This window comes from Cololabis saira, chromosome 17, assembly GCF_033807715.1.
Source record: "Cololabis saira isolate AMF1-May2022 chromosome 17, fColSai1.1, whole genome shotgun sequence".
NCBI lineage: Eukaryota > Metazoa > Chordata > Actinopteri > Beloniformes > Belonidae > Cololabis > Cololabis saira.
The window spans coordinates 6,875,095-6,902,988 of NC_084603.1; the positions used below are offsets into that span (position 1 = coordinate 6,875,095).

Here is a 27,894-nt window from a genome sequence, read left to right on the forward strand (position 1 = left end):
TCAAAAGACTTTTCAGGAAACAATGATTCTTCTGAATAGTGTTAGGCTCACATTTTGTGTTATCTTTACAAGCAGTATGATGCCAGTGGGAATATAATAGAATAGGCTCTGCATTTAGTGACAGACTGAAAACACAGGTTTGCTTCTGTGTGTGTGTGTGTGTGTGTGTGTGTGTGTGTGTGTGTGTGTGTGTGTGTGTGTGTGTGTGTGTGTGTGTGTGTGTGTGTGTGTGTGTGTGTGTGTGTGTGTGTGTGTGTGTGTGTGTGTGTGTGTGTGTTGAAACTCATCTGTGCTGTACAAAATGTTTAAATGCACAATGCATTGTGTTTATCTAGCCAAAACCCCCAAAAAATGCAAGCACTCCATGCTACACATGAATGTGAGTTACTGGCACACTCCATTCTATCTCCTCCATCATCTCCATTGGTGTTGTAAAGAATGTTCTACATTACACAACTCAATCTTATTTATAAAGCACTTAAAAAAAACAATGTAGTTGGCCAACATGTTGGAAACCAAGAGAATTTAGATGAATAACAGTAAAACAATAGAAAAATAAGATAGAAAAGAGAAACAAATTACAATTTGGAATAAAAAAGCAACCAGGCAAAAATGGGTTAATAGTCCAAAGAAAGAGTAACTTAAACAGGACTGAATCAGCCTCCCTGGAATTAAAAATAAAATAACATAACATTAAATTTAGGTGTTAGCTTGGGGCGTGTGTCTATGTTTCTGCGTGTGTGGCAGAGAGTTAAACTCCACTATGGACCTCTTGAGTGAATTATCTTGCAATGGTCAAGCATCTGAGGGTAATGAACAGAGACGAGCAGGGTGGTGTTTGGCGTTAAGCTAAAGTGGGTCCTGCAGAGGCCACAGCAAAGGGTGTGCCTGGCCTTCACGCAATCTTTGTCTCGGCTGGTTAGTCCTCCACTCCTCCGCCCAGTCTTATTGCCATAACTATTAGTGCCATGTCAATACTATGTACAAAGGAGGGTGTGTTTGTCTTGACTCTGTTGTGTCCAGCCAAGGGGAACTAACTTTATTTCTAAAGTGTTACAGGCAGTGTTCAATATGTTGCCTTTGTAATTATAGTCAATAGCCTTGATTTCATTTTACTATATCATACCAACTTCATTTATAAAGCACTTAAAACAACCACAGCTTAAACAAAGTGCTGCACATGGCTAAATGCTGTCATTACATGTTGGTTAAACAGCTGACAAGGAGTTCAGAAGGTCCAACATGTTTACACTGATTTGTTGCATAAGTCTGGAAAAGCAGGAATTCAAGTAAATGTTGTCAAATGATGAGTAACTAGGAATCTTAACATAGAGGTTCATGTGATTACGATACAAATAACTTATTTACAGACTAGTGTATTTCCATGGCAGCTGTGTAGTGGACGCTTTTTCTCACTCATGTCTGTTTGCCAGATTTTAAACAGGCACTTAGGAAAATCTCCAGACCATTGTGTCCCTTTTCTTTTGTCTTGGCGTGCAAGCTGTAGACTACTTTGTTTGGTTTCAATCAATACAAGGAGACACCCAGACCAGCCCAAGGGAGGGTGGGGATGGGGGGGTATGAGACGCAGGAGTGCATAGCCTGCTTTCACATGGAAGTGAAATCTTTGCCCTAGATGCAGTCCTCTTTTAATGCATCTCAGCGAAACAAATCTATGGCTTTGAAAATATTTGGGCCTCGTGTGTATTGAGCGCTTGGCCTAGCTTTGAGCAGACATTGTGCCCCGAGATATGAGAGAATCAGTCTTAAGTACTTTTGTGTATTCACTTCAGTAGCCGTTCCCTCAGATCTGCATGTGTGCTTGATTCTAATCTGATCCTGATTGATTCTAAGGCAGTTCATGGATAAATAGCTACATTTCTATTCTGTAATTACCAGTGAAAACATTTTCTTATTCTATTCCTTCATAGACAAAATGGAAGAATACACAATTTTACTGAGAACACACACAGTCCTATAATTGTATATCTTAATCTAAGGGATTAATCTGCTAGTTTCCATATTTTTCTTTGGTTTTAACGTTAAAACCAAAACTAACAAAATTACTTAACAGGGAAGTCTATAAAGCTTGACAGCTTTTTTTTTTTAAACCCCTATTAAAGCAAATTTCAATATTACAGTAATTACTATTCTCATACCAATACTTCTAATAATTTTTTTCACTACTATTTTTCTGCAGTTGGTCCCACAGTTGGCATACATAAAATAATCAAATTAATTCAAATGATCTACCCTTGTTAATCCTTTGTTGACCTAAATAAGATATGTATGTGCTTTTTTTAAAAGATATTTGTATCTTCAGTAGAGAGAACAAGTCATCCTGACTGAATGCTGCAGAATGACAATGAAGTGTGGTTTTAGAGATCAAGAAATACTTCATTAGCTGTTTTCTACAGTAAGCAGAAAGCTCGGCTCACAGAACTCCCTCCCCCATGAATCCCAGGATCTTTATTATTTTTTTCCATTGAAGCTCTGGAGGCCACTAAATGATATTTCAGCCAGTATTGGCAGTACAAAGATCATTAACTACTACACACTGTCAACATCCAAATAAACCATTTAGGTCAAGTCTAATCACGTTAAACAAGTTTATTTTCCCCCAATTATTATTCATTTTGACCTCCATTCTTCCTTTTTACGCCCTGATTATTTTCATTGATTCTCTGTGTTTATAGAGTATCTGAATTTAAATCGGTTACTTTAGTAGTAAGCAGTGATCTTTTGTGGGCAAAAGGCTGTTGACATGGAAACAAGGTCTCCATTCCTGCCACCCTGTATGATGTCACGTTTGTAACTATGTCCATATAATGGGATCTCTGCAGGAAGTGTTGCAGAATAATAATCTGTAAGATGATTTTTTAATGATCATGAACTTGAGTTCAGCACAAACATATATGATTTTAGTTCACTTGACTGATGGGGAGGCATAGACTACAGCTGTGAAAACTCATAATGCTTACAGTCCTTTTTATGTATTTTATGTGGCATCATGCTGGCAGAGTGACATTAGGATCAAGGAGCAGCAGTGTCTGACATACTGTACATTGAAGTGCTTCATAAACTGCTTTCACTGTTCTGTTCTGTTCATGTTTACTTTTCCATAAAATAATTTTGACTCATAATTTTCTTAAAACAGAGTCACCACAGTTTATTGGTAATTTTGCATTTCAGCTTTCTACAAGAGTCTAAAAAAATTTCAGAGGAAAAACCGTGCAACCACCGGCCTCATAAACAACAAGAGCAGCAACGCCACACCAGGAATCGCATGTCCACTCCTTCATAGCTAGTAGACAATAAAACCAGCTACTGTAGAGCAGTGAGATCCATACACCACATTAACACCTCTTGCTCTGCCACTACAAGGTTATTGAGGATGGAGAGTGGTGAAGCAAGGGAAAAAACATGCTTTATCTGACCATAATGGTGAGATGTGTTTGGAGTGAATTGGTAAAGGTTTCAGTAAGACTACAGCACCAATCACTAAAACAAATGAAACCATAAAAATACTAAATGCAGGGAGACCCATCATCTGCTCAAATATTGACCATTCAACCAGCATTGAAAACAATTGTGTTAAAACTAAATGATTTCACCAAGACTTGAGACTTGTCTCTGCAGCTGCATGCCAGTGCATGAGTCTCCACAGCTCATAAACTACAGTTGGGTTTTTTGAGCATAGTTGTGTCCTTCAAGTAACAACACCAATATGCAGTAATAGACAGTGTTAATGCTCTCTTTGGTCTATAGAACATTAATCCATCTGAGCTGTCCTTGAACTCAACTTACTCTGTAAGGTTTTCCACTTGAAAAACAGATTTTATGTGTGGCACTAATCAAATCCTGTCTTATCAGTTGAGAGCAAGGTGGAGAGCAAAGATCTGTCACTGCCTTAGCCAAAGTGAGTCAGAGCGATATAGCTGTCTTGACTAAAAGGATTTGAGAAGAAATTTGTCAAATGGACTTGAAATATATACAATATAGGACATCTGGCCCACACCCCACTTGAAATGAGACACTATAGTAAAAGCTGGTAAAAGTATATTCATTCTGTCTTTGCATTATTTAGACTGTCCACTTCTGGGATCAAGTCTTTGATTGTGGACAAGTGCTACCTGAGTTCCAGTGGTATATTCTAGCCTAAACATCTAAATTGTAGTAGTGTTTGTAATTTTGTTGTATGTTGTTTTGTTTTGTTTTTTCAACAAAATAAATGTAGTGAACCCTGTAATTTGATTGTATATAGAGGTGGAGCCACACCCTCAGATATTCTGTATGTTCATAAAAATACTTTGTGTGTCTTACTTTATGCCTTTGGCTGTTCTTACACATGGATTTGTTTAGACATGAATAGTTTTCCTTATACTGGAAGAGTTGGCTTTTGATTTGTTTCCCATTGGACTTTTTTTCTTTCATGTGATTTTTTTTCTTTTTCCATCGAAGATACAAGCCTTTCATATCCTAGAGGCTGCAGTTAATTGCATTTTATTTTATAGTATGCTATTGAATTATATGAACAGGGACATGACTTTTTTTGTCTTTATAAACCAATCAATTTGAGATGAAAGGTTATAAAGTTGGTCAAAGGGCAGAGTTTCAGCTTTTTAAGAGATTTCACAAGAATATGGAATTACCATTTAAAAATGACATCCATTATAAGTAAAGCACTTCCATTTTCAGCTGAAAAGTAATTTTAAATATAACCATAATTCTTATTGCTTCAATGAAAATCCTTTGTAGTCAATGATTGAATGATGTTTGGAGCCTATGGGCATCACCAAATTTGGAGTTTACTCCTTAACAATGCCTTGCCAGTCCTTCACTGCAGCTGCCTTATGTTGCTGCTTGTTTGTTGGCTCTACTGCCTTCAGTTTGCCCTTCATTCACTGGAATGCATGTTCTGTTTTGTTGATAACAGATGACTGACTTGGTCATTGAATAATATTCCATGTGTTTGCCTTGAGCCTTGAGTTGTTATTATGTTGTTATGGTTAGGGTCATGTTTACGCTGTACACTATGAAAAACCATCTACAAGGTTTTGCAGTAGTTGGCTGATTGTAAAAAGAAAACATAGCTCTACACACCTCAGAATTAATTATTCTGTCAGGAGTCATATTACAAACAAACCATGCTGCCACCATGTTTGACACATGACGTGTTACGCTTTGGATCAAGAGTTGAAGAGCTGTTCCTTTCTGTCATAGTGCCTTTCTTTTTCGAGCATTCTGATGCAAATTAATTTTGAGTTAATCTCTCAAAATAATTTAATCCCAGAACATTGGAAGGTTTTGACATTTTCATTTTTTCTAGCAAAGTCTAACTTGAATTTCCTGTTCTTGAATGTTTCCAATTGTTTGCAGCTTTTTGTAAATCCTCATCTTTTCCAGGTGTTTTTTTTTTACTTCTGTTTATAGTGTGAAGGGGGTTTCTTCGTCAGGGAAAAGAGATTATGTGACCATCCACTCTAGTTGTCATCCATGGTCTTCCAGGCCTTTTGATGTTGTTGAGCTCCCCAGCATTTCTTTTTTTAAGAATGTACTTTTCACTTTTACTATCTTTCTCATAAAAGTTGTGCTGTTTTGTTCCAGCCTAATGATAGCCACCCTCACTAACATGGATATCTACTTGAACTTGGATAGGTTGTTGAGATTCAATTGAATGTAAACTCAACGATAAATGAAGAAATCATTAAAAAACATAAGTGCTATCTCAGTTTTCAATGACTGAACTGTACGTATGAAGGGGGTGCTGTTACTATGCAAAAGTAGATCATCAAACTAGTTTTTGTCTTTGAAGATAGTTTACCTTTTCCTTTAAAATTGTACTTGTACTGAGAAATAATGAATCTAAATAAATAAAGAGAGAGAGAGAGAAGAGAATTTTCTTTATAAATACTATAAAATATTCAAAAACAATTTCTTTTTTACACTACTTGCTATTCCAGTTAGCTTGAGTGCAGCAGAGTGCCTCAGTAAGAACAATGTTTTGGACTGCTGGTGGGATTCACAGTACACCCTTGACCTGTTGGAGATGTAGCACTTGGAAACAGGCTAGTAGTTGGGATGGATTTCAGGAGAGATGGACAGAGACCGAGGGGGGAACAGTATCTGCCTCTGACAGACAGATGCTGTTCCTACTGAATCTGCGAACTGTCAGACAAGATAGAGGGAAATCCTCCAGAAAGCTGCTGACCTGTGACCCTTGTCTCTCTCACTGACAGTTAGTATTTGGTTTATGCAGTTTCACATATATCATCATCACTCCACCCACACACTGACATACACTTGCACACATGCTCTTATATGCCCCAAAATCCTGAATACCATTTCCCCCATGGTTGATTTTAATGTGTGTTTAAATGGATTTATGGAAATGAATAACGCTGTCGTGGCATTGTTTATATCTGGAGGGGAACAAAAAAAAGGCACCAGGTCTCTTTGGGCATATTTTGAAGGATCACTCACTAGCAGTCTTCAATGAGTGAGCAGAAGGAGCTAAGCAAACAACTCAGTATGTGGTATGGCTATGGGTCCAGTCCTGGCAATGGAAAGGATGCTCTGCACGATGTCTGTGTGTTTGTGAATCATTAACAAGAAAAGAAAAAACAATTATTTTAGTAGAGCCACTGGGAAAATGTGGTGATAAACTATTATGCAGAGAAGTGCCTACTTTGCTTTGTTTATCATGTTACAGCTATATGTTTACATAAGAAAACTGCAACTAGGTGGAGCTCCCTGATACTAACACATCCTGAAAAAGGTGCTGCTGTGTGTACTCCCAATATTAATATTGAAAAAAAGGCTTTTGGATGAGCTGAATTTAAATTCATTTAGTACCCCCACTGCATTAATTATAATATCAACCGAGACAGAGTTAGCGTAAGAATGAAAGAGAGCTAATGTTCTTTTTTTGTCTGTTTTCCTCTGAGTAAATATGAAGTCTTTCCATTATACCATCATGCACATGTGCACATTTGATTATGCCACACTAAATGTGCATTATTTCCTATTAGTGGGCTGTTTCATCAGCCTGAGGGACATTATTTATGCTACCCTTGTAGTTTGTATAATGAACAGAGTGAGCACCACAAATCTATTTTTGGGTATTGTATTTTAAATCAACAAGGCATTTGCTAATTTTTTTTAAATCTTAAATGCACATCTGCTCTTTTTCATAAATACAATAATTATCCACTGTTTAACAGTTGTGGTTGCTTCAGAGTTGGGGCTGATCACATAATGATACGTGTTCATGGCCTTTACTATCATTGAAACTTTAAGGTCTGTTGATTTGCATAACAGGAGAATTCAGAGGTACAGATGAATTAAAAACCAACAGGCTAATGCTTCTTTGTCCTATGTTAAAGCATCAGGTCACATATTCCTCTGCCTATTTTAAACTGATTTAGGAGGGTAGTGTGATACACATCTAGTTTGATGTGACATCCTCAGCTGACACAGAGAGTATTCCCATGCTGGGCTCCCACTGTGTTGTAACACTGTAAAGCCTGTGTTTGCATTGAGTGTTGATTTCCTGTATCTGTCTTATCATGTCACCTCCTGGGATCACTAAGACAGCACTGTTTCTATTTCCATACACTTGCACACATTAGCATCAATGTAGCTCATGCTCCTCTGTTGTGTTTTGGTGTGTGCTTGAATGAGTAATGACATGTTTGATACACAAATAACACACTCAGATGCTTAAAAAGAAAAAAAAGATCAGGTTTGGTTGTTTTTTTTTACTGACGATATTAATATTGTGACCTTTTGCTATGAAAGGGTGGCGTAACAACAGCTGGCTTCATTTCTTTCTTTACTTGTTTGCATTACAGTAGAAGGTTGTGAACAGTCAAATTTGATTATTTTTCTGGTCATTTCTATTATACATACAGTATAATGAAAGGAGCATTTCCAAAACAGATCAGATTATAAATCAGTCAGGGGAACATGATTTCATGTGGTTTGATTCAAAATTATCAATCCCAGCCTCTAATATTCTACAGTATATTTCCCCTACCAGAATACAGATAGTATTGGAAAAGCACACCCTGAGACTGACACAGATGTGTTACTACAGCATACAGCAGGTATACCTGGTTCATGCATGACTTAATTCCATGCAAGATCTGTTCAATGCAAACAACAGCATCTAATACACTTATCTGCATGTTTAGACAACACATAAAGTGCACCTTTTATTATTCCTAAATGTATTCTTTAAAAGAAGGCATCATTATAGGCATTTCCTCAAAATAGCAACAGTTAAAATAATAGCTCTTTAAGAGAACAAACATATTTGTGAAAGTGTCTTGTCCATTTTAAAAGGTATCTAATTGAGTGATTAAATGTTGCTCAGTGATTCTAAATGATTTAAAGGCCATACTTCAGTCATGCCAGGCACTCTGAGACCACCAATATGCTGTTCTCCATAGATTTTTTCCTCCAGTCTTCCCAAAATAATGTCCGGAGTCCACTTTGGATACAGTCTTGCTTAAGAAAGAAAAACTGCTGTTTTATTTTATGGCTTTTTGCTCTCCACAGTTAATCTAACCAATATAAATTTAACTTATCATCACTGATTATTTAGTTTGGAGGAGAAAAGGCAGACAATTTCTTGCTTTTTTCCAATTTTGTTTTTTCAGGAAGAAATATTAGATCCAGGAGGCGCAATGTGTTCAAAGAACTGGATGTTTCAAAAACACAATCCTCTGAGTCTTAAATGGAAACAAAAACAAGTTTTTTTTGGCTTGTCAAGAAAACTTCTCACGTCTCCAAATCTCCAAAGGACCTTGAGTCAGATATAGCAAATAAAAAATATTTAATGGCAAACGTTATTTTCAGAGGAGGATTTTCTCATTTTGTTACCAGCACTCAACACTCATCTGGTTGAAGTACTGTATCTGAGAGCTAAAACTGTTTTTAAATTATTTTTGTTTGTGGTCCCAGGTGCTTTTTTGCAGGCAGAAGGATTTCACTGGTGTTTTCCCTGAAGCTATATGCATGGTCTTTATTTCCTTTTCTTCCTTTACTTATAAGATCCAATTTTCAACTAAATGAACAGAGCAAAAGTGCAACTTACTAAAGCCCTTGTAAATCTTGGTAGAGTTCATCTGAGGAAATGATCAGAATCAGAGCCTTACCCTAAATAAGATTATTGCAATGTATTGATGAGGCTTTTAACAAAAGGGCCAGTATTGAATCCTATAGAATTGTGAGTCTAATAATCTACAGTTGATAGATCAAAGAAAAGGTCCTGGCTTTAGACAAACTTATAAAGCTTTCTTGCACTTTGCAGTTCTGCCACATGGGGGCACAAGTGAACAAGTAAGTGATTATATACAGAACAATGTTGTCACTTAAATCTTAAGTGATGATACATTAATATTAAATGCTGTTATACTAACAGAGGGTTTTTACTGAAAATCCAGATATTTTTTTAAATAATTTTCATCATATTCATACGTTTATTTACTTATATTAATCTTTGTAAAAAAGATATAAATGTATTTCTCGTCAGAGTTTCATGCTTAAGTACGTAATAAGTCAGCCTGTCCTTGGAAAGAAGCCCTGATAGATTGCCTTATTAGTAGTAATTATGCAGCTTGCACTGCTGATAATTATAAAAATGTAAACACATTCAGCAGGAAATAATTCCTTTTCACCATTGCAAATGAGAACATAGTAGTGGTTCCAACCTGCTGACTCTTAACACCAGGTGGCTGCACCAAGTTATTAAGATTCTACAAGGTGAGAACGACAACAGTTGCCTAATGCTTGCAGCATTTGTTTAGTACTCCAGTTACCTTTTTACTGCTTTTCTTCACAGGAACACGGTATGAGATATGAAATATGTCCAACACTTAAATGTATATTACAGTAGTCTTGCTTTTTAAACCAAGGCTTCAATCCTTTTCTAGCATTTGTACTGAAAATGAATGGCTTGAAGCACCATTGCCAGTGATCATTTCAGTGGATTATAATTTTTCTCCTGCTTCGGTTTCTCATCTTCCTTTGAAGAGTAGTCATTTGAGAAAAAAAAAAAAAAATGGTCAAGGACATATTCCTCTGTTATTGTTTCTTAGTTGGCTGTCCATTGGAATGAAATGCCTACGTATTTCCTGTAAACCTGCTCACTGCAAAGAACAGCTCAGTAGTCCTTACAGTGTTTTTATTTCTTCTTCAGCTTAGAATACGGCAATTCGAAGAGATGATGTTGACCGGCCAGTGTGCAAACAGAAGCAGCCACACTGCAGCTGAGCCTTGTGTTCTCCAGTCCCGAACTCTGAACACTGAGCACACTTCCCAGCTGAACCAGATTGTGTTTATCAGCAGGGCTTTTATGTCCACATGCTCCCTACTTTCCTGTAACCCTGCTGCACACAGAGTCTGTGATCAGCCTTCCCTCTCTTGTGAGAAATGCTCTTTTATTAGCAGGCGAGGCAGACTTACCCAGATTCAGCACTCTCTCAGTGGACAGTTCTCTACTGCCAGCTCTGGCATTGTTCGTGCTTTGTTTACATATGCGTGTGTAGGCGAGTGTGAATACATGTGTGTGTTCATACCTCTCTCAGATGGAGAGAGACTTACCTAGAGTACAGGAGATGCAGCTTTCTCACTTCTTTAAAATCTTGCAAATGATACACTGCAGAGTTGAGTATATTAGGTGAGGAAACAGAGGAAGTACTACGGTGATGAAGAGGAAAAAACTGGAAAGATATTACTTATTTTTTCCAGTTTTTTATAGGAACATGTTTTTTTTAAATCACAAAACTTTTCTCAAAGTATGGAAAATAACAAAAAGGGAATAATACTGAAAATATATGTATATATCATAAGGGGCGAGGAGATGAAAAAAAGTAAAAACAGAGGAATATGCAATGTCCTGGATTCCCTTTTGCTCTTCTTCACCTTCTTTTTACTGATGAAGAATATCCCCACAGGAGAACGGCTTGAAAAATACAGAACAGGGAGAGCAAAGAGAGAGACGGTGAAAGGAATCAAGGCTGGGGGACATAGCTTCTATTCCTGCTATTCCGCTTAAATAGGCTCTTCCTCTGCAATGCACTCAGGCTCCAGTGATTCGCTATGTGAGTGCTGCCCATTTGCATAGCCACTCTCCCTCCTGCTTCCTGGCTGGCTGTTGAGGCTCCCCCTCTCTCTGTCCTCCTCCTTCTCCTCCTCCTCCTCCTCCTCCTCCTCTCTCCCTTCTTTCTCTTGCGCACATCTTCTGGAACGGCGCTGCTGATGCCTGCCTGTGTGTAAGCATGTGTTCTGCTCAGGGCTGCTCTCAGGTGCTGCTGTTGCTGTTGTTCGGTCTCACTGAGAGCAGATATCTTTAGATGGGGAACGGGTGCGCTACTTGGCACAACTTACAGGTGTATCACGCAGTCTACCGTACACTGCAGCAGCTGTCCGGCACATGCAAATGAGACGTGGATTTAACTATGGTCTCATTCCTCTGGATGTCCTTTGAGAGCACCGGAGGGGAAAAAGGAAGGAAACTCAGAATGTCTGCCTTGATTTTCTGAAGAAATTTACTTTGGACATGTGCTCTCAGTTTGCTCTGAAGTAGGATGGCTTCTTTTCATGGCAACTGAAATTTTTGGAATATTCGAAATTTTTGATTGAAAGATGTTTCTAATTTTGTGAGGGCTTAACAAACGGATAAAAGGAGAAACAGAGAGAACAAGGGAAGTAAGGGAATTGGAGCAAGCTGGGATTTCTCCATTTCTGTTTGAGGTTGCCCTAATTTCTTGCGAAAATGCTTTTGCATGATTTTTTATGATACTTCTTTACCTGACTGGGGACTGGAACGGATTTCTTAACTTCTTGGAGAAAAAAAACAAGAAGCACCCCCCCCCACACACACACACAACTGACATTTTATGTGGTGCTCCCTTTTCTTTTGTTGTTTCTTTTTCTCTCGATTCTTTTTCTGTGGATCTGTTTGAGTGTCTTGAGTCTCTCTTCTATTGTGAGTTTTGGCAAGGTGAGAAGTATGGGGCTGTAAGGTTCATTGAAGTTCTGTCTTGATCTGAAGCCTCATTTGGCCAAGATGTTCAGAGACTGGAGGACACAGTTTGCTCCCCTGAGGCCTGTTTCAGAGCCCCTTAACTGGAATTCAGCAATACTCACCCATCTGGTCTTATGGATCACTGCCCTGGGCTTTGTGGCGGGGTCAGAACCAAGTGCTTTAGAGAGTCTTCACAACAATCACGTCTCCCATGGAAACAAGCATCACCATACTGTGCCTATTGCTATTCATAAATCACCTGCATCTCTAAGAGCAGGGCACAGTAAGTATCACTTTATCTTTTCATTAATACATTTTCCTTTTACAGTCACTTCTTGACAAGTGCATCATTGGTTCAGTCTTCAAGTTTTCATAGTCAACAGTAACTCAAACTTGTGTTATTACTTGTATATTTTTTTTTTAATTCAAGAATCTCCTAAGACAGTCGAGCTTAGTCCCAGCTATTTGTTATGTGTGTCAGCAAAGTGCCTCCTCCCGTGTCTGAGATTAGCCATATCCATATCTACAGTTACTCCACTGTGTCGAGATTAGAGCGGATTAGAAGGTTGTGGCGCTCCATGTCCCCCCAGGGTGTTTGGAATAGACAAAGATGTGTTGCCTCCAGCTCTACAGTGTGCCGGGCCGTTCCTGGCCGCTGCCCAGCGTGTAGCGTAGACGAGGCCTCTTTACACTGTGTAGCAGGACAGTTCTTGACACAGACAGCAAGAGCAGAAAAAGAAAAAGAAAGAGGCAGAATCTGTGAGGAATTATATAATCCCCCCCTAAGTATTCATGCTCGTCTACAGCCTGCTTGCCTCAGTACAATGGTTTAAGAAATACTGCAGTTTTTTTTCCCCTTTTTTTTTCTCCAGTTCAGTGTGTGTATTTCACTTAAAGTTTCCAGTCATGCTAATGTTTGTGGATGCAGTACTGTGATATTTAAGGGACCCAAATACTCAAATACTTAATCATTGTACTTCTTTTTTTTAAATGTATCTATTTAACTTTTGTTATAACACTGCCCAAGTATTTTTGAGTGACGCAATCACTCTTGCTGTAACACTGACGTAATGCTGAGATACCAGAGCTTTCACTTGGTAGGCAATGCTAAATACTATATAATATAGCTCTTGTTTACTGCTGTGGGGTCTCGGATATTAAACTGAAATGATAATGCATTAAAGTGTTAGCGACAGTTCTGACTCTTACAATTGCTGGTATTTTGAGGATATTAAAATTGGGCACAGGAGGAAATTAGAAACGAGGCTGGATCCCAAATCAGTGGACAGAGTTGGGACTTTCACTGACAGGGGACTCGGTGCCCCTCGGTGATGATAAGGGAGAGTTTCCCTGCCCACTTAGACAAGAAGAGAGTCAATTAAGCTGCTCTGCCGTGACACGTTTTGAGCTGACAACACTCTGCTTGGCCCTTGCTCTCCCTTCGGACCTGAGGGCATGTGGTGCAGGCAGACTGCATGACTGAATATTGTAGTTGTTGTAGCTGCTCCTCTGTGATGCAGAGCTTTGTCAGTAGCATAATTAAAGTGTTGGTTGATCAGCACAAAGGATGTATAAAAACAAGCAGGGAGACACACTTTTCAATATAGTATGTGACAAAGCCTGCTGTGGTTTCATATCAGTGTTGCAACTGTTTTAATTTCTTGTAACATGGGTTTTATATTCACTGCAATAATTATACAGCATGTTTAAAACAACGTAATTCAGTGAACAAGCCTTTAAGGCTGTATGCAATGTATTATTATTACTATTGAGGGAGAGTGGCTGTTTTTTTGTTATTTTCCTTTCCTTTTGTAGTTTTACTGATAAAATCTAGCATTATGTTGTTCTGTGTGTCTCCATCTCTCTCCTTCATAGCTTTTTGTGTCACATCAGTGTTAAATTGACTTCCATTTGCATTAATTACCGTACCTGCCTTTTCATTTTTATTGTTGCAGTGAATCTGAAGTGATTAGACCAAACAAGGCTTAATAGTGGACAGACTGTTAGAATCCATTTGCATATAAAACTGTTTTTGTCACATGAAAAAAGGCACTTCCTGTTTTTCACTTGTTATGAAGCTAATTTAAGCAACTTGGGCTAACCTTTGTTAAGCTGCATCAGGTTGACTAATCATTCAATTATCCCATATTCAACTGATTTTGACACAAACTCTCCTAAGTGTTGTCAAACCAAATTCACATTTCTCTATATCAGAGAACCGTTTTTATTTCTTTTGTACTGAATTTGAAAGACTGTCATTGATTTATGAGGAAAGAAAAAGAAAATTACCATGGTCAGGATGTATGAAATTGAGTTGGAGTGTGATGCATTGTTTGTTCAGGCCTAGCAGTAATGAGGTTCAGACAGTATCAGCTGATATACCATTCATCAAGGATATAGACTCCCAGAGGTGAAAGTGCTTCTCCCCTGAGATGAATACACTACTCAATACACCGGGTAACTAGGTTATCACATTTTCATCTGTACCTGCTGTTCTTATTCATTAAGAGGGGATTGATGATATGGTCTGATCAATAGGAAGCATTTAAGGGCTTTGAAATACTGTATGAGTCTTTGGACAGTTTTTCTAAACTTTAAAAACGAAACAAAACCTTACAGCTGCTCCATCAGCTGCGGCAAAAATGGCTTTTGTATTACAACATTTCTGGAGGTTTGGTCAAAGTCAGTAAAGCAATTTAAGTGATTATAATCAATTTGAATGCTCTCCAGCTTCTAAGCTGACGGTTGGATGGATTAGAGACTGTGCTTGTCGTTGCTCGCACTGTTCGAGAGAAGAGATGAGTGGGGGAAGACGGGGGAAGGAAAATAAAGAAAGATAAAGGAAGATGACATACAAATGGAGAAAGTGGAAAGAGGAAAAGAGAAGAGGGCAAAATATGATGCTCTCTGTCATTTCCATCCTGTTGCTGTGCTGTTGACTTGTATAATATAATTACTCCCATGTCTCTGAGCTGATGTGATTTTGTGATAGTGTAAGGATGACAGTATCTTTGCTTCTCTCAGGCAGCAGAGATGATAGCTGCCGTGATAAGGATCTGAGTACCTGTTCATCTGCTCTGGAGGGAGCATAGGCAGTTATTGACCCACGAATGAGAGAGTAAAGATTGCACTTTTTGTCATTCCCCTTTTCCTCTTTTGTATAAGAAGACAAACAGCCTTTTTATTTGTGAAGGCTTTGGGTCTTTAACCTACTCCAGTCTTACAATTGTGGCTTTCTGTCTTTGCCTATTCTTACCTAATTCCTGTCCTTCATCCCATTCAAACATCATCTCTTCCCTAGTAATCTCCCTAACTTATCCTTAGTTCCCTCAATGTTCTGCAGAATCCATCCAAGCAGACAAGAGTGGGCAGCCTTTTGTGCCTGTAGTGATCTGCGTGGTTTCGGTAGTGACCAGGCAATGGCTGGCATGGAGGGAAATGAGACCTGACTGTGCATGCGGTGGGCAGTGAGAGGTCGGCTGAGTAATGTGTCCATTTTCGGATTTGAGTTTCAGAAGATAGAGAGGCTTTGGTAGAAGGAAAGACCCCTGCTTTGACTCAAGGGGATGTGTGTTCCTCACACATGCATAGGTCCTGTGTGAGGTTGAGTCAGGGAGCTTTTTACCCATAGGGCCTCTAATGACTCACCAACAGCAGCATCTTATTTGCTAATTTCTTCGAATTTCTTGTTCAGTTTGTTTTTCTGTTTACACATGTGGCTTTCTTTTCTAAACACGATTTCACAACAAAAAAAAAACATGTTCTTTGTAGTCTTCAGTTCTGGTGTTGTGACATCCAACATGTGTGATTTATGAAAGCTGAACAAGGGAATGATATAGTAAACTATACTGTATCAAAGAATGCAGTGTTGAATTACTCGACAAACTTCATGTATCATGTCTTCAAGCATCATATTGCTCTACTATGGAAAGGTTACACCAAATGCACAAACATCTGGTTATAAGTAAATTCAGTCTGGGCCATTTCCAAACAATTTTTTGTCTATCATTCTACAATCTGGGAATACAGGATTATTCACTAGTGGAAGGTTGATACTGTATCATGCCACAACAGCATATATTATATTGTAAGTCTTCAATAAATCAGGCAATATGTTAATAAAATGTCCTTTTGTCTTGCTGAGTTGTGCTGGATTTTCGGTTTGGAAAAAGTGTTCTGCATCTGTGTCTGTTTTCATCCTATGTGCTGTTGAACGTACTTGTGCTATCTGAAATATTATCCAGGGATTCACTGTGACGTCTCACCAGATTAATCAATGGTCTACAGACTTTTATCTAATGTTCCTTCCTTTTAGTAAAAATAAATGATTTAAAATTTTAGATTTTAGCTTTGACTCTTCCATGAACTCAGCTTTGATTTATGAATATAATATTTCCTCTAATGTTCAACAAACATGTGCATAGAGAGCTGTTGCGCTATAATTAAGGATATCATTCAGTATCCTATTTCCAGGCGGTAAGCCAGTACTGGTCCAAGTTAAGTTTCACTCAGATTGTGACAGCTTTTTCACTCTGTTTTAGGATTTGATGTAAAATCTCGCTCAACTGACTTTTAGTGTAAAAAAAAAAAAAGGGCCATTGATTGGCTTATGGTACAGTCAGTTTGATCCAGGGATGCTCGTACCGATGCAATAACTTTTTTAATGTCAAAATCGGGTTCTATTTGTATTGATTAAAACTTTAAAATCCTAATATTAGATATATCTGTGGAAGAGGGTTGTTGCTTCGTTAAGTGTTAAAACTTGCTTGCTCATCTTGCATGAAGGAAAGGAAGTGTGGAGGAGGGATGCAGCTGTACTGCATGTCAAGGTGTTAAAAGAATGACGAAATAGCTAATGAAACAGTTTAGATGGTTCTCCACAGACAATTTGCCTGACTATGAATGTTTCTGCATTTCTCAAGGGAGTGGCACCAGACAGAAAAATAATAAATAAATAGATTTATATAAATAAAGTGGAATTTAAGAATTCAAATACCAAGACATTTTTTTTGTAGAACCTGAACAGTTCAGTCATCCCAGAGAAGCCTCTGTCATAATGAGGCAGCAGTTATCTCTGTGCCAATCATCCTTTATATATGCGCATTTGTGCACATTCACTCAGATGTGCACACAAGCTCGCCACACGCACAAAAAACAACACTCTCACAGATCATCTTTCATCTCTTTGATCGCTTTGAATTATTGTCACAACCAAGCGTGAATGAGGATAGTTGAAGCAATTTCCAGATATGCAGAGTCTCATTAATATCGTTTAGCATATCATTGCTTAGAATGAAATACAGATTAGAAAGAGAAGTAGCACTTGGAAGTATTGAAATATAACCGCCCAGGTATACACACCTCCTTTAATACTGGACTAATTGCTCCTGGAAAAGACACAGGAAGGCCACAAAGGATGGCTCTTGGTCCAAGCTAGTTTACAGAAGACAACAAATTGTGGTTGCTATTAGGGCTGGGCGATATGGCCTTTTATTAATATCTCGATATTTTTAGGCCATGTCACGATACACGATATATATCTCGATATTTTGCCCTAGCCTTGAATTAACACTTTGATGCATACAATCACACTAGTATGATGATTCTATATGTCTACATTAAAACATTCCTGTTCATACTACATTAATATATGCTAATTTTAAACTTTCATGCAAAAAGGGGGAATAAGTCAAATTTACCAAAACTGTATTTATTAAACAGTTACTAAGCAGTGAGTGGCACAAACATAAAAAAATGTCATTTCAAAACAGAAAGTGCACGTTGCATCTCTCTGACTCCCCGTCTGCTAAGAACATCTTCTGGTCCCGGTTTTACCTGGATGAGCTGCTCTGAGCAGGAGGGCCTTTAGATCACCTTTATATTAAGACTAATTGTAGGTGTTGGGACTGCAATGTTTCATCCTCTCCTCCTTTACTTTGCATCACTTTCACTTACTTTTAGAAATATATCGTCATATAGTCTTGTTTGACTTTGTTTCGATGATAGTGATTGATTTCATGTAGCCACATGTAAGCAACACTAGGTGACGTTTCTCAGCTCTGGAAGAGAAAGGCTCGGCGGGACGCTGCGTGCGGACGCGTCACACTGAGCGGCTCCTCGGCTCTCCGGAGAGCCGTGCGCGTCGTGAGAGGAGAAAACATCCCCTCCCGTCTTTACTAAACTGTCCCAGTTTGCTTTGAAAAGAGTCTGTCGCGCGTAGCAACCAAGCGGAGGAGCTCACGGCGCAAACAGTCCGAGTTTGGGAAAGTTTAGGTGGAAGTCACTGGCGAACCGGACAGCAGCGCTGACACCAGCTGCTGGTCGTATAACGATGCACGCACGACAGCACGTGAATGACGTATGTAACTGGGTGCGCTTGTTTTAAGTCTCTGAGAAGGAGAGACGAGAGAGTGAGAAAAGCTTGTAATTTAATGCCTGCGTCTAAAAGCAAATGCGTGACAATGTATACAGGACTGTCTCAGAAAATTAGAATATTGTGATTTTCTGTAATGCTATTAAAAAACACCTAAAGCTGCGAGCAGCGATGAACGGGCCCTCGCAGTCATGGCCACCGCCCCCCATTAGCATATCAGAAATGACACCACCCACGTCTTTCTATGTCAAACCATTCAAAAGTTATGGCAAAAAAAGGGACTATGAAATATCGACCAATCAGAAGAAGGGGCGGTACTAATTTTCACCAATTATGGCCAAGGTCTCAAAACCATATCCGATGACACCATCCACAAGTCTTTATGTCAAACCATTCAAAAGTTATAACAGAAAATAGGGACAAACAATCAGAAGAAGGGGCGGGGCTAATTTTCACCAATTATGGTCAAGGACTCAATACTGAGTCCGATGACACCACCCACATGTCTTTATCACAACCCGTTCAAAAGTTATGGCAGATAAAGGTTTTCTAGGGGGCGCTGTTGAGCCGTTAGGCCACGCCCATTAATGCAAACCATGAAATATAAATTTATCACCAGGCCTGACTTACGTGCAAAATTTGGTGACTTTTGGGGAACTATAAAATATGGACCAATCAGATGAAGGGGGGGCGCGCTTTTTGCCATCTAGCGTCACCACGGTACTGCTTTTGAAAGAGAAAAGTAATGCGCGTTGTCGCAGGATGGAGACGAACATTTTGATGTATAACACACCTGGGTGCACTTACGGTTCGGGCCGTATTAACTGCCGAAGGAAAGGCATAAATTGCGTCAAAATTACGCCATTAATTCAAAATGTTCAAAATGGCCGACTTCCTGTTCGGTTTCGGCCATGGCGCCAAGAGACTTTTCTGTAAGTTGCGACATGATACAGGTGTGTACCGATTTTCCTTCATGTACGTCAAACCGTATTGTGGGGCTTGAGGCACAAAGTTTTTTCTGTCTGAACCAATCAGATGAAGGGTGGGCGCGAGCTTTTTGGCCTCTAGTGTCGCGGTGTCATGGTTTACAGCCTAAGAAAACTAAAATATCCTATCTCAAAAAATTTGAATATTCTGGGAATCTTAGTCTAAACTGTCAGCCATAATCAGCAATATTAAAATAATAAAAGGCTTGCAATATTTCAGTTGATTTGTAATGAATCCAGAATGTATGACATTTTTGTTTTTTTAATTGAATTACAGAAAATAAAGAACTTCATCAAAATATTCTAATTTTCTGAGACAGTCCTGTACTCGAATATTCACGATATACTGTAGTAATTTTGTACATCGCACAGAGTAGAAGCCGAGATACATCGAGTATACTCGATATATCGCCCAGCCCTAGTTGCTATTAATCGATCAATAATGAGCCCTCAGTAAAAATTTCTCACACCTAATTCAGAAGGGAACAAAAACAGCCCTCAATCCCGCTTTTTTTCTGCAGATAGTTTGATTGACAGTAGAATAATTATTCTTGGATTACAAATCATTACCTAACTGACTTTATTACAATTCATGTTGGCTTAATGATAGTCTCAAATAAACAGAAAACAAACAAACAAAATGGTTATCAAAAATGAATAGCTGTCATTTATAACAATAGGAGCCATCTGTAAAAACCAAACATGTCAAAACTATTCTTTTTTTTTTGCAATTCACAGTTTCTCACCTGCAGCAAAGTAACATCAGAAAGAAAGCTGCCCCCTAATCCACACTAATAGGATTGTGTGGGATTTCACCTTCCTCATTGCTCCTTCCATCTCTTAAAGCCTCAGGCCTGCTGGCACAGGCTGATAAAACACGCCTGCCTAACACCTAAGTGCAAGCTAATATTAGCATGTATTTTTCAGCACAGTGTAGAAATACAATGCATACCCACACACGTGTCTTGTTTCTCTGTTTACATGTTTGTTTGTTGGTAGATTTGTGGCATTGGTGTGCAACACAGGACAGTATGGTTCTCTTATGTTGCTCCTACATTGCTTAGTAAGGGGGAGGCATAGCTATACATATATTTTTTTAAATCAGTAGTTATTCTGCACTAAGACTCCCTCTCACATCCCTCCACATGGGTGTATGCAGTTCTTACAACTGTATTTTTGCAGATCCCTTTGTTTTTATTCGCTTTCCACATTCATTTCTATCGTACAGTATTAGTCTCATAAGATATTCAACTAATCTAATATCTTACCGTTTTGCAAGCCTGCTTATAAAATAAAGCCGCTCAGCACTAGGCATTGCAAATGTTTCATCCTACAATGAAGGCCAAGACATATTTGTTGGGTATGGCTTAGAAACCAGAACATTTAGACAGACTCAAACTACTAAACATTAGAAATGTAACAGTGTTACATGTGGACAGCATGTCAATTTGCATGTAGATTTACACACAAATTATGCATTGTAGTTAAACACAGTAAGTCATATGTTATCCATTTACTGCTATTTTATGTTTTCTGAAGTGACCCCATGGCTCAATGCTCATTTGCTGACTGTTCATTGTTTTCATCAACTGTAATGGATTGAACTATGCTCACTGTTCATTAAGTGTTTATGCTTCAATAAACACTTCATCTAAACAGTGGCTTGATAAATGAGTAGGACAATGGAGAATATTTGACCTGAGATATTTCCTTTTAATGTAGGTGTAGAGATGCAGGTAGATTAAATGAATAAGAAAAAAAAATCTTCTGCACAGGCATTTTCTAATGAGAAGGTTTCGAAATAATGATGTTTACTTATAATTTATCAGTACAAACAATGATCAGGATTATTATATTTACTAGTTTGGGGAAATTTTAATCTATATAGAGTGACAGCAAATACGGTCAGTTTCATTTCCAATGAATGGAAATGTTTGAGTGAGCTTTGGATTCTACAATGCTCTGGTAACAAAGGACTGGATGGGACTCATTTGATTTTCAAGGTTTTGTAAATTAGAAATGGCACAAGATCAGCAAACCCACATTACTGTATATCCTACACCATAAATCCTCCATAATGTTTTAAAAAAGTCAATCAAGTGATTCATCTACTTACTGACCAAGCCACACTGCCCATAGCCCAACTCCTCGTGAACTCTGAACAGAATAAAACTTTTCTGTTTTGATCTAAAAACCTACACTTACACTGCATATTTGATGATAGAATATTAAATATTTGATGGAGAAAAATTGATTCATACTGTCTCTATAGACTATAATGTATTGTTGCAGCTAAAACTGTAACTCTGTTACAAAAAAAAATATTAAAGGTAAAGCTTAATATTGAGCATGTTTTTTACTTAATCGTCAAAGCTTTATTGTTACAGATGCATCGCTCAACCCTACTGATGTAATTTATCTCATTGGTATCAGAAGTGCAATCAATCAGCCTTTTTTACTTTTCTCAACATCTGTTTACTTTTTTTTCAACACTATTTTTGACTCAACATCGAGAATCATTTGGATGTGAGTTGGTTTTGTATAGAATGTTATTCTGTACAACATAAAAGTTCACAGCCAGCCCAGGAAAAGATAGTAGTATGTTTGGTCTGAAAGGGGGTTTTATTTTGTGAAAGCAGATTTGTGCTGATGCAGTTTGGGCTCCATATGGTGTTGGGCAGCCAGAGTGGTCTCTAGTCTCAGATCAGAGCTTTGGCCTGCAACGCTTTTGGTTTTCTGCCTCACTTCCGCTGTGTAATTATGCCACACTTGTCTTTTTCAGTAATTGGATCTGCATTCATATTCTACATCTGTTGGTTCCCTAATGGAGAAGACAACAGCTTCTAGACACCATTTGGAGGGTGTGATACTTAGTACATGCTAGTGCACAAACACACTGGAACTGAATGATACACTGATGTCTAATGGCAACTAACCAGTCTGGCGGGCTTTGAACTGAGCATGAAATATTAGAGAATAGAGTAGGACTTGGTTTTCTGTTGGGCCTCCTCTAATGTGTCAGTTTGCTAGCACACAAGTATGACGCTGGATGCAGGGAAATCTAACCAACAAATGGGTAGCAACAAAATGGCTGACCTGGACTCAGAGAAAGAGAGCATTGAGTCTGAGGAGCAAATGAGGCAAGTGATGATGAGAGAGTAAATTAGAAGCTGTCGATACTGTGAGACACTTCAATCAGAGCCAAGACTGTTGGCGCGGGAGGCAGATTTGCAGCTGGTCAGGGTAACAAAGGGCCTGTTTGGTGTATTGCTCCATTAAGACACTGGGTCTTGTCAGCTCTGCCTGGATGGTCCATTCTGCCCCGCAAGGCAGGGCTTCGTGTATCACTTTGGATTTAGGGGAAGTGAGCATGGCGGAGGAGGGGGCAGAAGGGTGTGAGTGACAATGGTCGACTGAGCATTCGTGGCGTAATGTTACCAGCCCAGGGGGTAGAACTTCACCTCAACCATGAATTGATGGTCTCCTGCCATGAAGAGCGAGGGTGGTTGCTATGGCTGCCCCGGGGCCCCGTCATGATGAGGTGAAGGCTTATCTCTTCAGAACAGTGAGAGGGTAAAATATGGTGAAGCACAGCAGCAATATGATGCACGGGGGATATGTCTTCATTCACAGTCTCAGTCAAAGTACAGATTACTTCGGCAGCTTAAAAGACGCGTTTAGAGTTCATATTAATACAATATAAACTAGCTGTATGTATGAATAAAACCTACCCAATATCCATGGCGATTAGAGAAACAGGTCCAATTTACGTATGTTATGTGTTTCAGTGCCATATGTGTTCACATATGACACCGAAACATGTATCCAAACGCTTTTTTGAGTGATTTGAACCGACCAGCCTTCTGTATATGCTAAAAAACAAAAAAAAGGAAAAACCTAAATGACAAAATAAAGACACTCACAAACTTTTTTTTCTTTGCTTCATTGAGCAAAGGATATGTACAATGCAAATCAGGATTTGTACAATATAAGGAAAGATCTGGCAGAGGCAAATGGAGGACATACAATGATACAGAGCGTTATTACTGTCATTATGCGCAAATTCTAATTTCTAACCTCTTAAGCCTACAACGTTAGTTCGCTAGGCAGACTCTTAATCCATATAAGAATGCTTTTGTGTTCATACTGTGAAGAAAATATGGAAGCATCTCAGAACACATTCAAACATGTTTTGTGACCAGATTTAAATGGGCTCTGCAATGTGTTCAGAACTTGGTATAGTGTTGGTCACTCATGATCAGATTTCCTATGATGCATTTTTATGCAAGGTCTGATTAGGGACAGAAAGACAGAGTTGGAAATGAACTATCCTCTAATGTACATTACTATAAATATCCATTATCAAGTCTGCCAATATTCTACAGCAGCCAAATGCACTAGAGCCTTCTTGTTTTTTTAAACAGAAAGTTTTTCCTGAACATTGACCGTGAAGTTTTTTTGGTAGTTAATTAGTTGGGTGCAATCTCAAATTTAACTTCTAGAAGTCCAAAATCAAACACATCACACATGTGTAGCACAGTAGATGTGGAGAAAGGCCCTTTGGTCCTTTGATATCTTACAGATGAAGTCACTGGTCACATATCCTGAAAGTAATTATCACATAAAAGATGCTTTTATAAGCACATGAATGAGGGAAGCACCCAACACTGCTGGTGAATTAATATGCATCATCCTAATTAATGAGAGGAATTAGGAACAACTTTTTAAGAAACGTTTGAGTTCAGCTGAAAATATAAACTGCACATCTATCATTTCAAATTACTTTAATGTTTGATTTATTATGGAATTCAATCCTGCAATTCTGTGTAAAAAGAACCGAAAACAGGTTTCCATTTAGTGGCTTTTCCATCACAAATCAACTTATCTTCCTGTTCTGATAATTACTGTTCTTGCCTGTAGGTCTGACTAAAGATCCTCTATGTTTTTATTTCTCACCCTCACTGTGTTTATTAGGTTATAATTTTGGAGCCTGTAACTTATACACTCTAATAAGGATGACCAATCATGAGGGCAAGCAGCAGTGCCCCACTTTTAGTCTCCACTTAATTCAATTACATCAAATTAGCAAGACAGAGAGGGGCAGGGGGAGAGGATTAATCCTTTGCAGCTTATGTAGGCAGGTTGGACACTGTCAGCTGTCCTGTGTGGAATTGCTGCTTTGGGATTGTCTTCATTAGAAGGAGCTTAAAGCTCACAGGTCACTGGATATAGTTAAAACAATACTGTGGAACCGAGCTAATTAGAATATTGGCCTAGTCTAGGCTGACGACTTGACTAAACGAGGACTTTAAATTATTCTTTTTTCATGCCGAACTTTCATGCCGTGTTTTTGCTGTTTTTTTTTTACTGTTATACTGTCTATCCTAATTTTAAAAGACAATTTTAAGTTCAATTTAATAGAATTTAAATGACAATATATCTGTAATATTTATGATGAATGTTGAAGGGTCTAAACTGTTGTGATTTAACTATTTTAAACTCGCTAAACATTATGGAAAGCTATACTATTTGATTGTAAGGGTAAATTATAATGTGTCGTGAACGTTAGATATAGAGCAAGTAAATTGACCACTTAGTAAATGTTTAGAGTAACTGCTGTATATATGGCAGTACGTCCATACTTATTAAGCCAACACAAAAAAGGGAGAAGTCTCCGCTCTGAGTTGATTTAGCACTGCTTTCTGCTGACTAAAAATACATGAGCTTAGCTCCAGCCTTATGATAAAAACTAATTTATTACTATAAAAAGAAGAATCAAATGAGAAATGTGTAATGAAGCAGAGCAAAATGTGACAGAGAATGCAGTATTTTATGTTATGTACCGCAGCAGTTACAGTGTACTCCTGCTGGCAAGAACGTCATTTCCCACCCAGTGCTCCTGTGATAAATGTTTTATCTCAGTATGATAACTTAACTGAAATCGTGTATGAAATAGATGTGATGCTCGCATAACACTTTATTTATGTGTTTTTCTCTTGGTAAAGGAATTATATCCCCTCATGTTTAATGTAAATGGTTGCATTAGAAGATATTGTTGGGGTCGTGTCAGTTGTCTTCTACAGGATTGTTCCAGCTTCTGTCTGTAATGAAACATCTCCCCATGCCTGCTGGCGCTGTTCTAACTGTCTATCCCATTATAAGAGAGACAGTTGTTTGTGCTCGGAGAGGATTAAGAGAAGTCAACAATCCATAGTCTTTTTAGTCTCCCAAAGGGCTGCTCATACACCACTGAAGGTAGAGAAAGGCTTTTTTTACTAGATAAACGCTTGAGAGCAAGGTTTAAATTGTTGAAAGGTCTTTACTGCTATACCACTATAGAAACATGAACAAATATAGAAATACAGATTGGATTTGGGATTGGCCACAGGGATCTAGCGTTATTGACACTACCTTGTTGTCCACTTCATATTTTTAAGCAGGATTTCCTTCATTTGTATCCATGTAACAGACAACAAGAAGCTGCACCGTGACTTCTGTCTCCAAACAACAGAGGTAACAATTCCTCTCATTTATTCAGAGCTGCTGTTGCCCACTGCACTCAATTATCCTGATATACTGAGGGTGCCAGTCAAAAAAGACAGGCAATTAATCACCTAGTATGCCAAAGCCTTTGGTGACACAACACAGGAAAGGGCTGCTTGACCTGCAGACATCTTTTTTTTTTTTATGTTATTATTTTTTAATTTCCATATGCAAGATGATAGTTTCTTGAAATATTTAAGATTGATAATAAGCAAAATAAGGCAGCTATATTGCCTTTCTTTTTAGCTATCATAAAACATTTTAAGGACTCAGTCAAGGCAAAAACAAAAATTTAAAAGTATCTCTATCAATTTTTTAAGGATTAATTTAACTGCTCTTACCATTACCTCTCAATCCAACATGCAGTACAGCAATAGTCACCGCCACACTGTGAAACCTTTTTCTACAGTGGGCAACACAAGCCCACTATGAACACCAATTAAAAATATAATAAAGCAGAAATCAACTTCTGACAAGAGCCTGAGTAAAACAGGGTGGAAAAGGGGTAGTTATTATACCCTGCAGCTTAGAGTTCAACAAAGGCATAATTTTTGCTTGTATAAGAAATGTGAATAAATCACAAGCTTAAGACCAGACTATGTCTCAATGTAGAAAATAATGTGATATTTTAATTCAAATTACCTAATGCTTCCCATAGTTAATGACTTTCAACCATGAATCCTCAATTCAGTTTTCCAAATACTAAGGGTAATAATTTTGAAAGGTATAAGTACAAAACCTATAGTAAAGATTGAAGAAAACTGATTCTAAATGCTTAGAAGGGGGGGTGATACCATATTAGGATACACTGCTGCTTTCCTGCTAGAGCTTCACTGCAAATGAAAGAAATGGTTCATTGGTATTAAATTAAGAGCCAGACCGAAGCAGCTGCCAGCTCCAGGGACGGTGTTGCGATGAGAAAGGTGCATCCACCAGCCTGTTATTTATTCATAGTACAGCCACATGTGGTTATGCTTGAACTGGAGAAAAAAAAGTTATTTTTCTTCCTGCTTGAGGGAATTACACAAACGTCAAATTGGCCTACATATGCACAAATGGACTTGTTAAGTCTATGAGCAGAATCTCTACTCAAACAAGTGGGTCAAGTAGCTGAGTAATGTGGCTACAGTGCATCACACACCTTCACTGTGGACAAAAGAAGGTGAGTGGTATACAAAAGAATATCCTCCATGCCATGTCTTCTTCTCTTCAGAGCAGTAAAGTTCACAGCATGTCGCCAGAACAGCAAACAGGCAGGGACAAGAAAAACCTTGACAGAAATGTCACCTTGACAACACAAAGCCCAAGCATGCACCAACAGGAAGGTATGTTACAGTGGAGGATAATCCAGGGAGACTTCCTCTGGTTTACAAAAGGGATGATTTACATTTATGTTAGTAATAGTAAGGAAATATTTGAAAATAGTACAAAAGATTTGGGTAACTACAGTATAACAGAGAGACGGTATTGCAGCAGAACCAACATGGAAAACCCTTAGAGACATTTAAAATCCACAGAGAATAACATATTAAAGCTGTTTAGGGCAATTATTTTGCTATTGTTAAAATGTAATATTTTAATGATAATACATTTACTAAGTAACAATACAGAAATGTGGCTTATTGTATGGAAGTACTATTCATTTATATAAAGGGACGGGTATCTGTCTGTTGATGAAAGTGAATGACAAGTCGGTTACTGAATTGCTAATGAACACCTCCTTATCAGTAAAATGTATCTATTGTGAATCCACATTTATTTGAGATAGGAAGTGACTGAACAAACAAGATTATTTCCATGAACGGTGTCATACAAGTAAAGTTATGTAAAGAATGTGTATTTGTCCTATTGAAGGACTTCCTAAAACAAAATGCTAAACTTTTAGTTTATACACATCATCCACTGTCTTGTTTGTCTAATGGTGGAGAAAAAAGGTACTGTGGATTATCTGCGTCAGG

General features: G+C 38.3%; 1 protein-coding gene across 12 annotated transcripts in view; it reads left to right on the forward strand.

The window, feature by feature from the left end:
- LOC133463903 (neurexin-1a-like) overlaps positions 1-27,894 on the forward strand; it is a 301,928-nt gene that overhangs the window by 176,021 nt on the left and 98,013 nt on the right. For 2 of the 12 annotated variants that reach the window (XM_061745678.1, XM_061745679.1), the window contains exon 1: positions 11,261-12,317. The exons of the other annotated variants lie outside the window; for them this stretch is intronic. In XM_061745678.1, coding sequence (XP_061601662.1) covers positions 12,077-12,317 — 241 coding nt within the window. In that variant the 5' untranslated portion in view covers positions 11,261-12,076. Of the gene's footprint in view, positions 1-11,260; positions 12,318-27,894 lie in introns of those variants that run through there. 12 annotated transcript variants of the gene reach the window in all.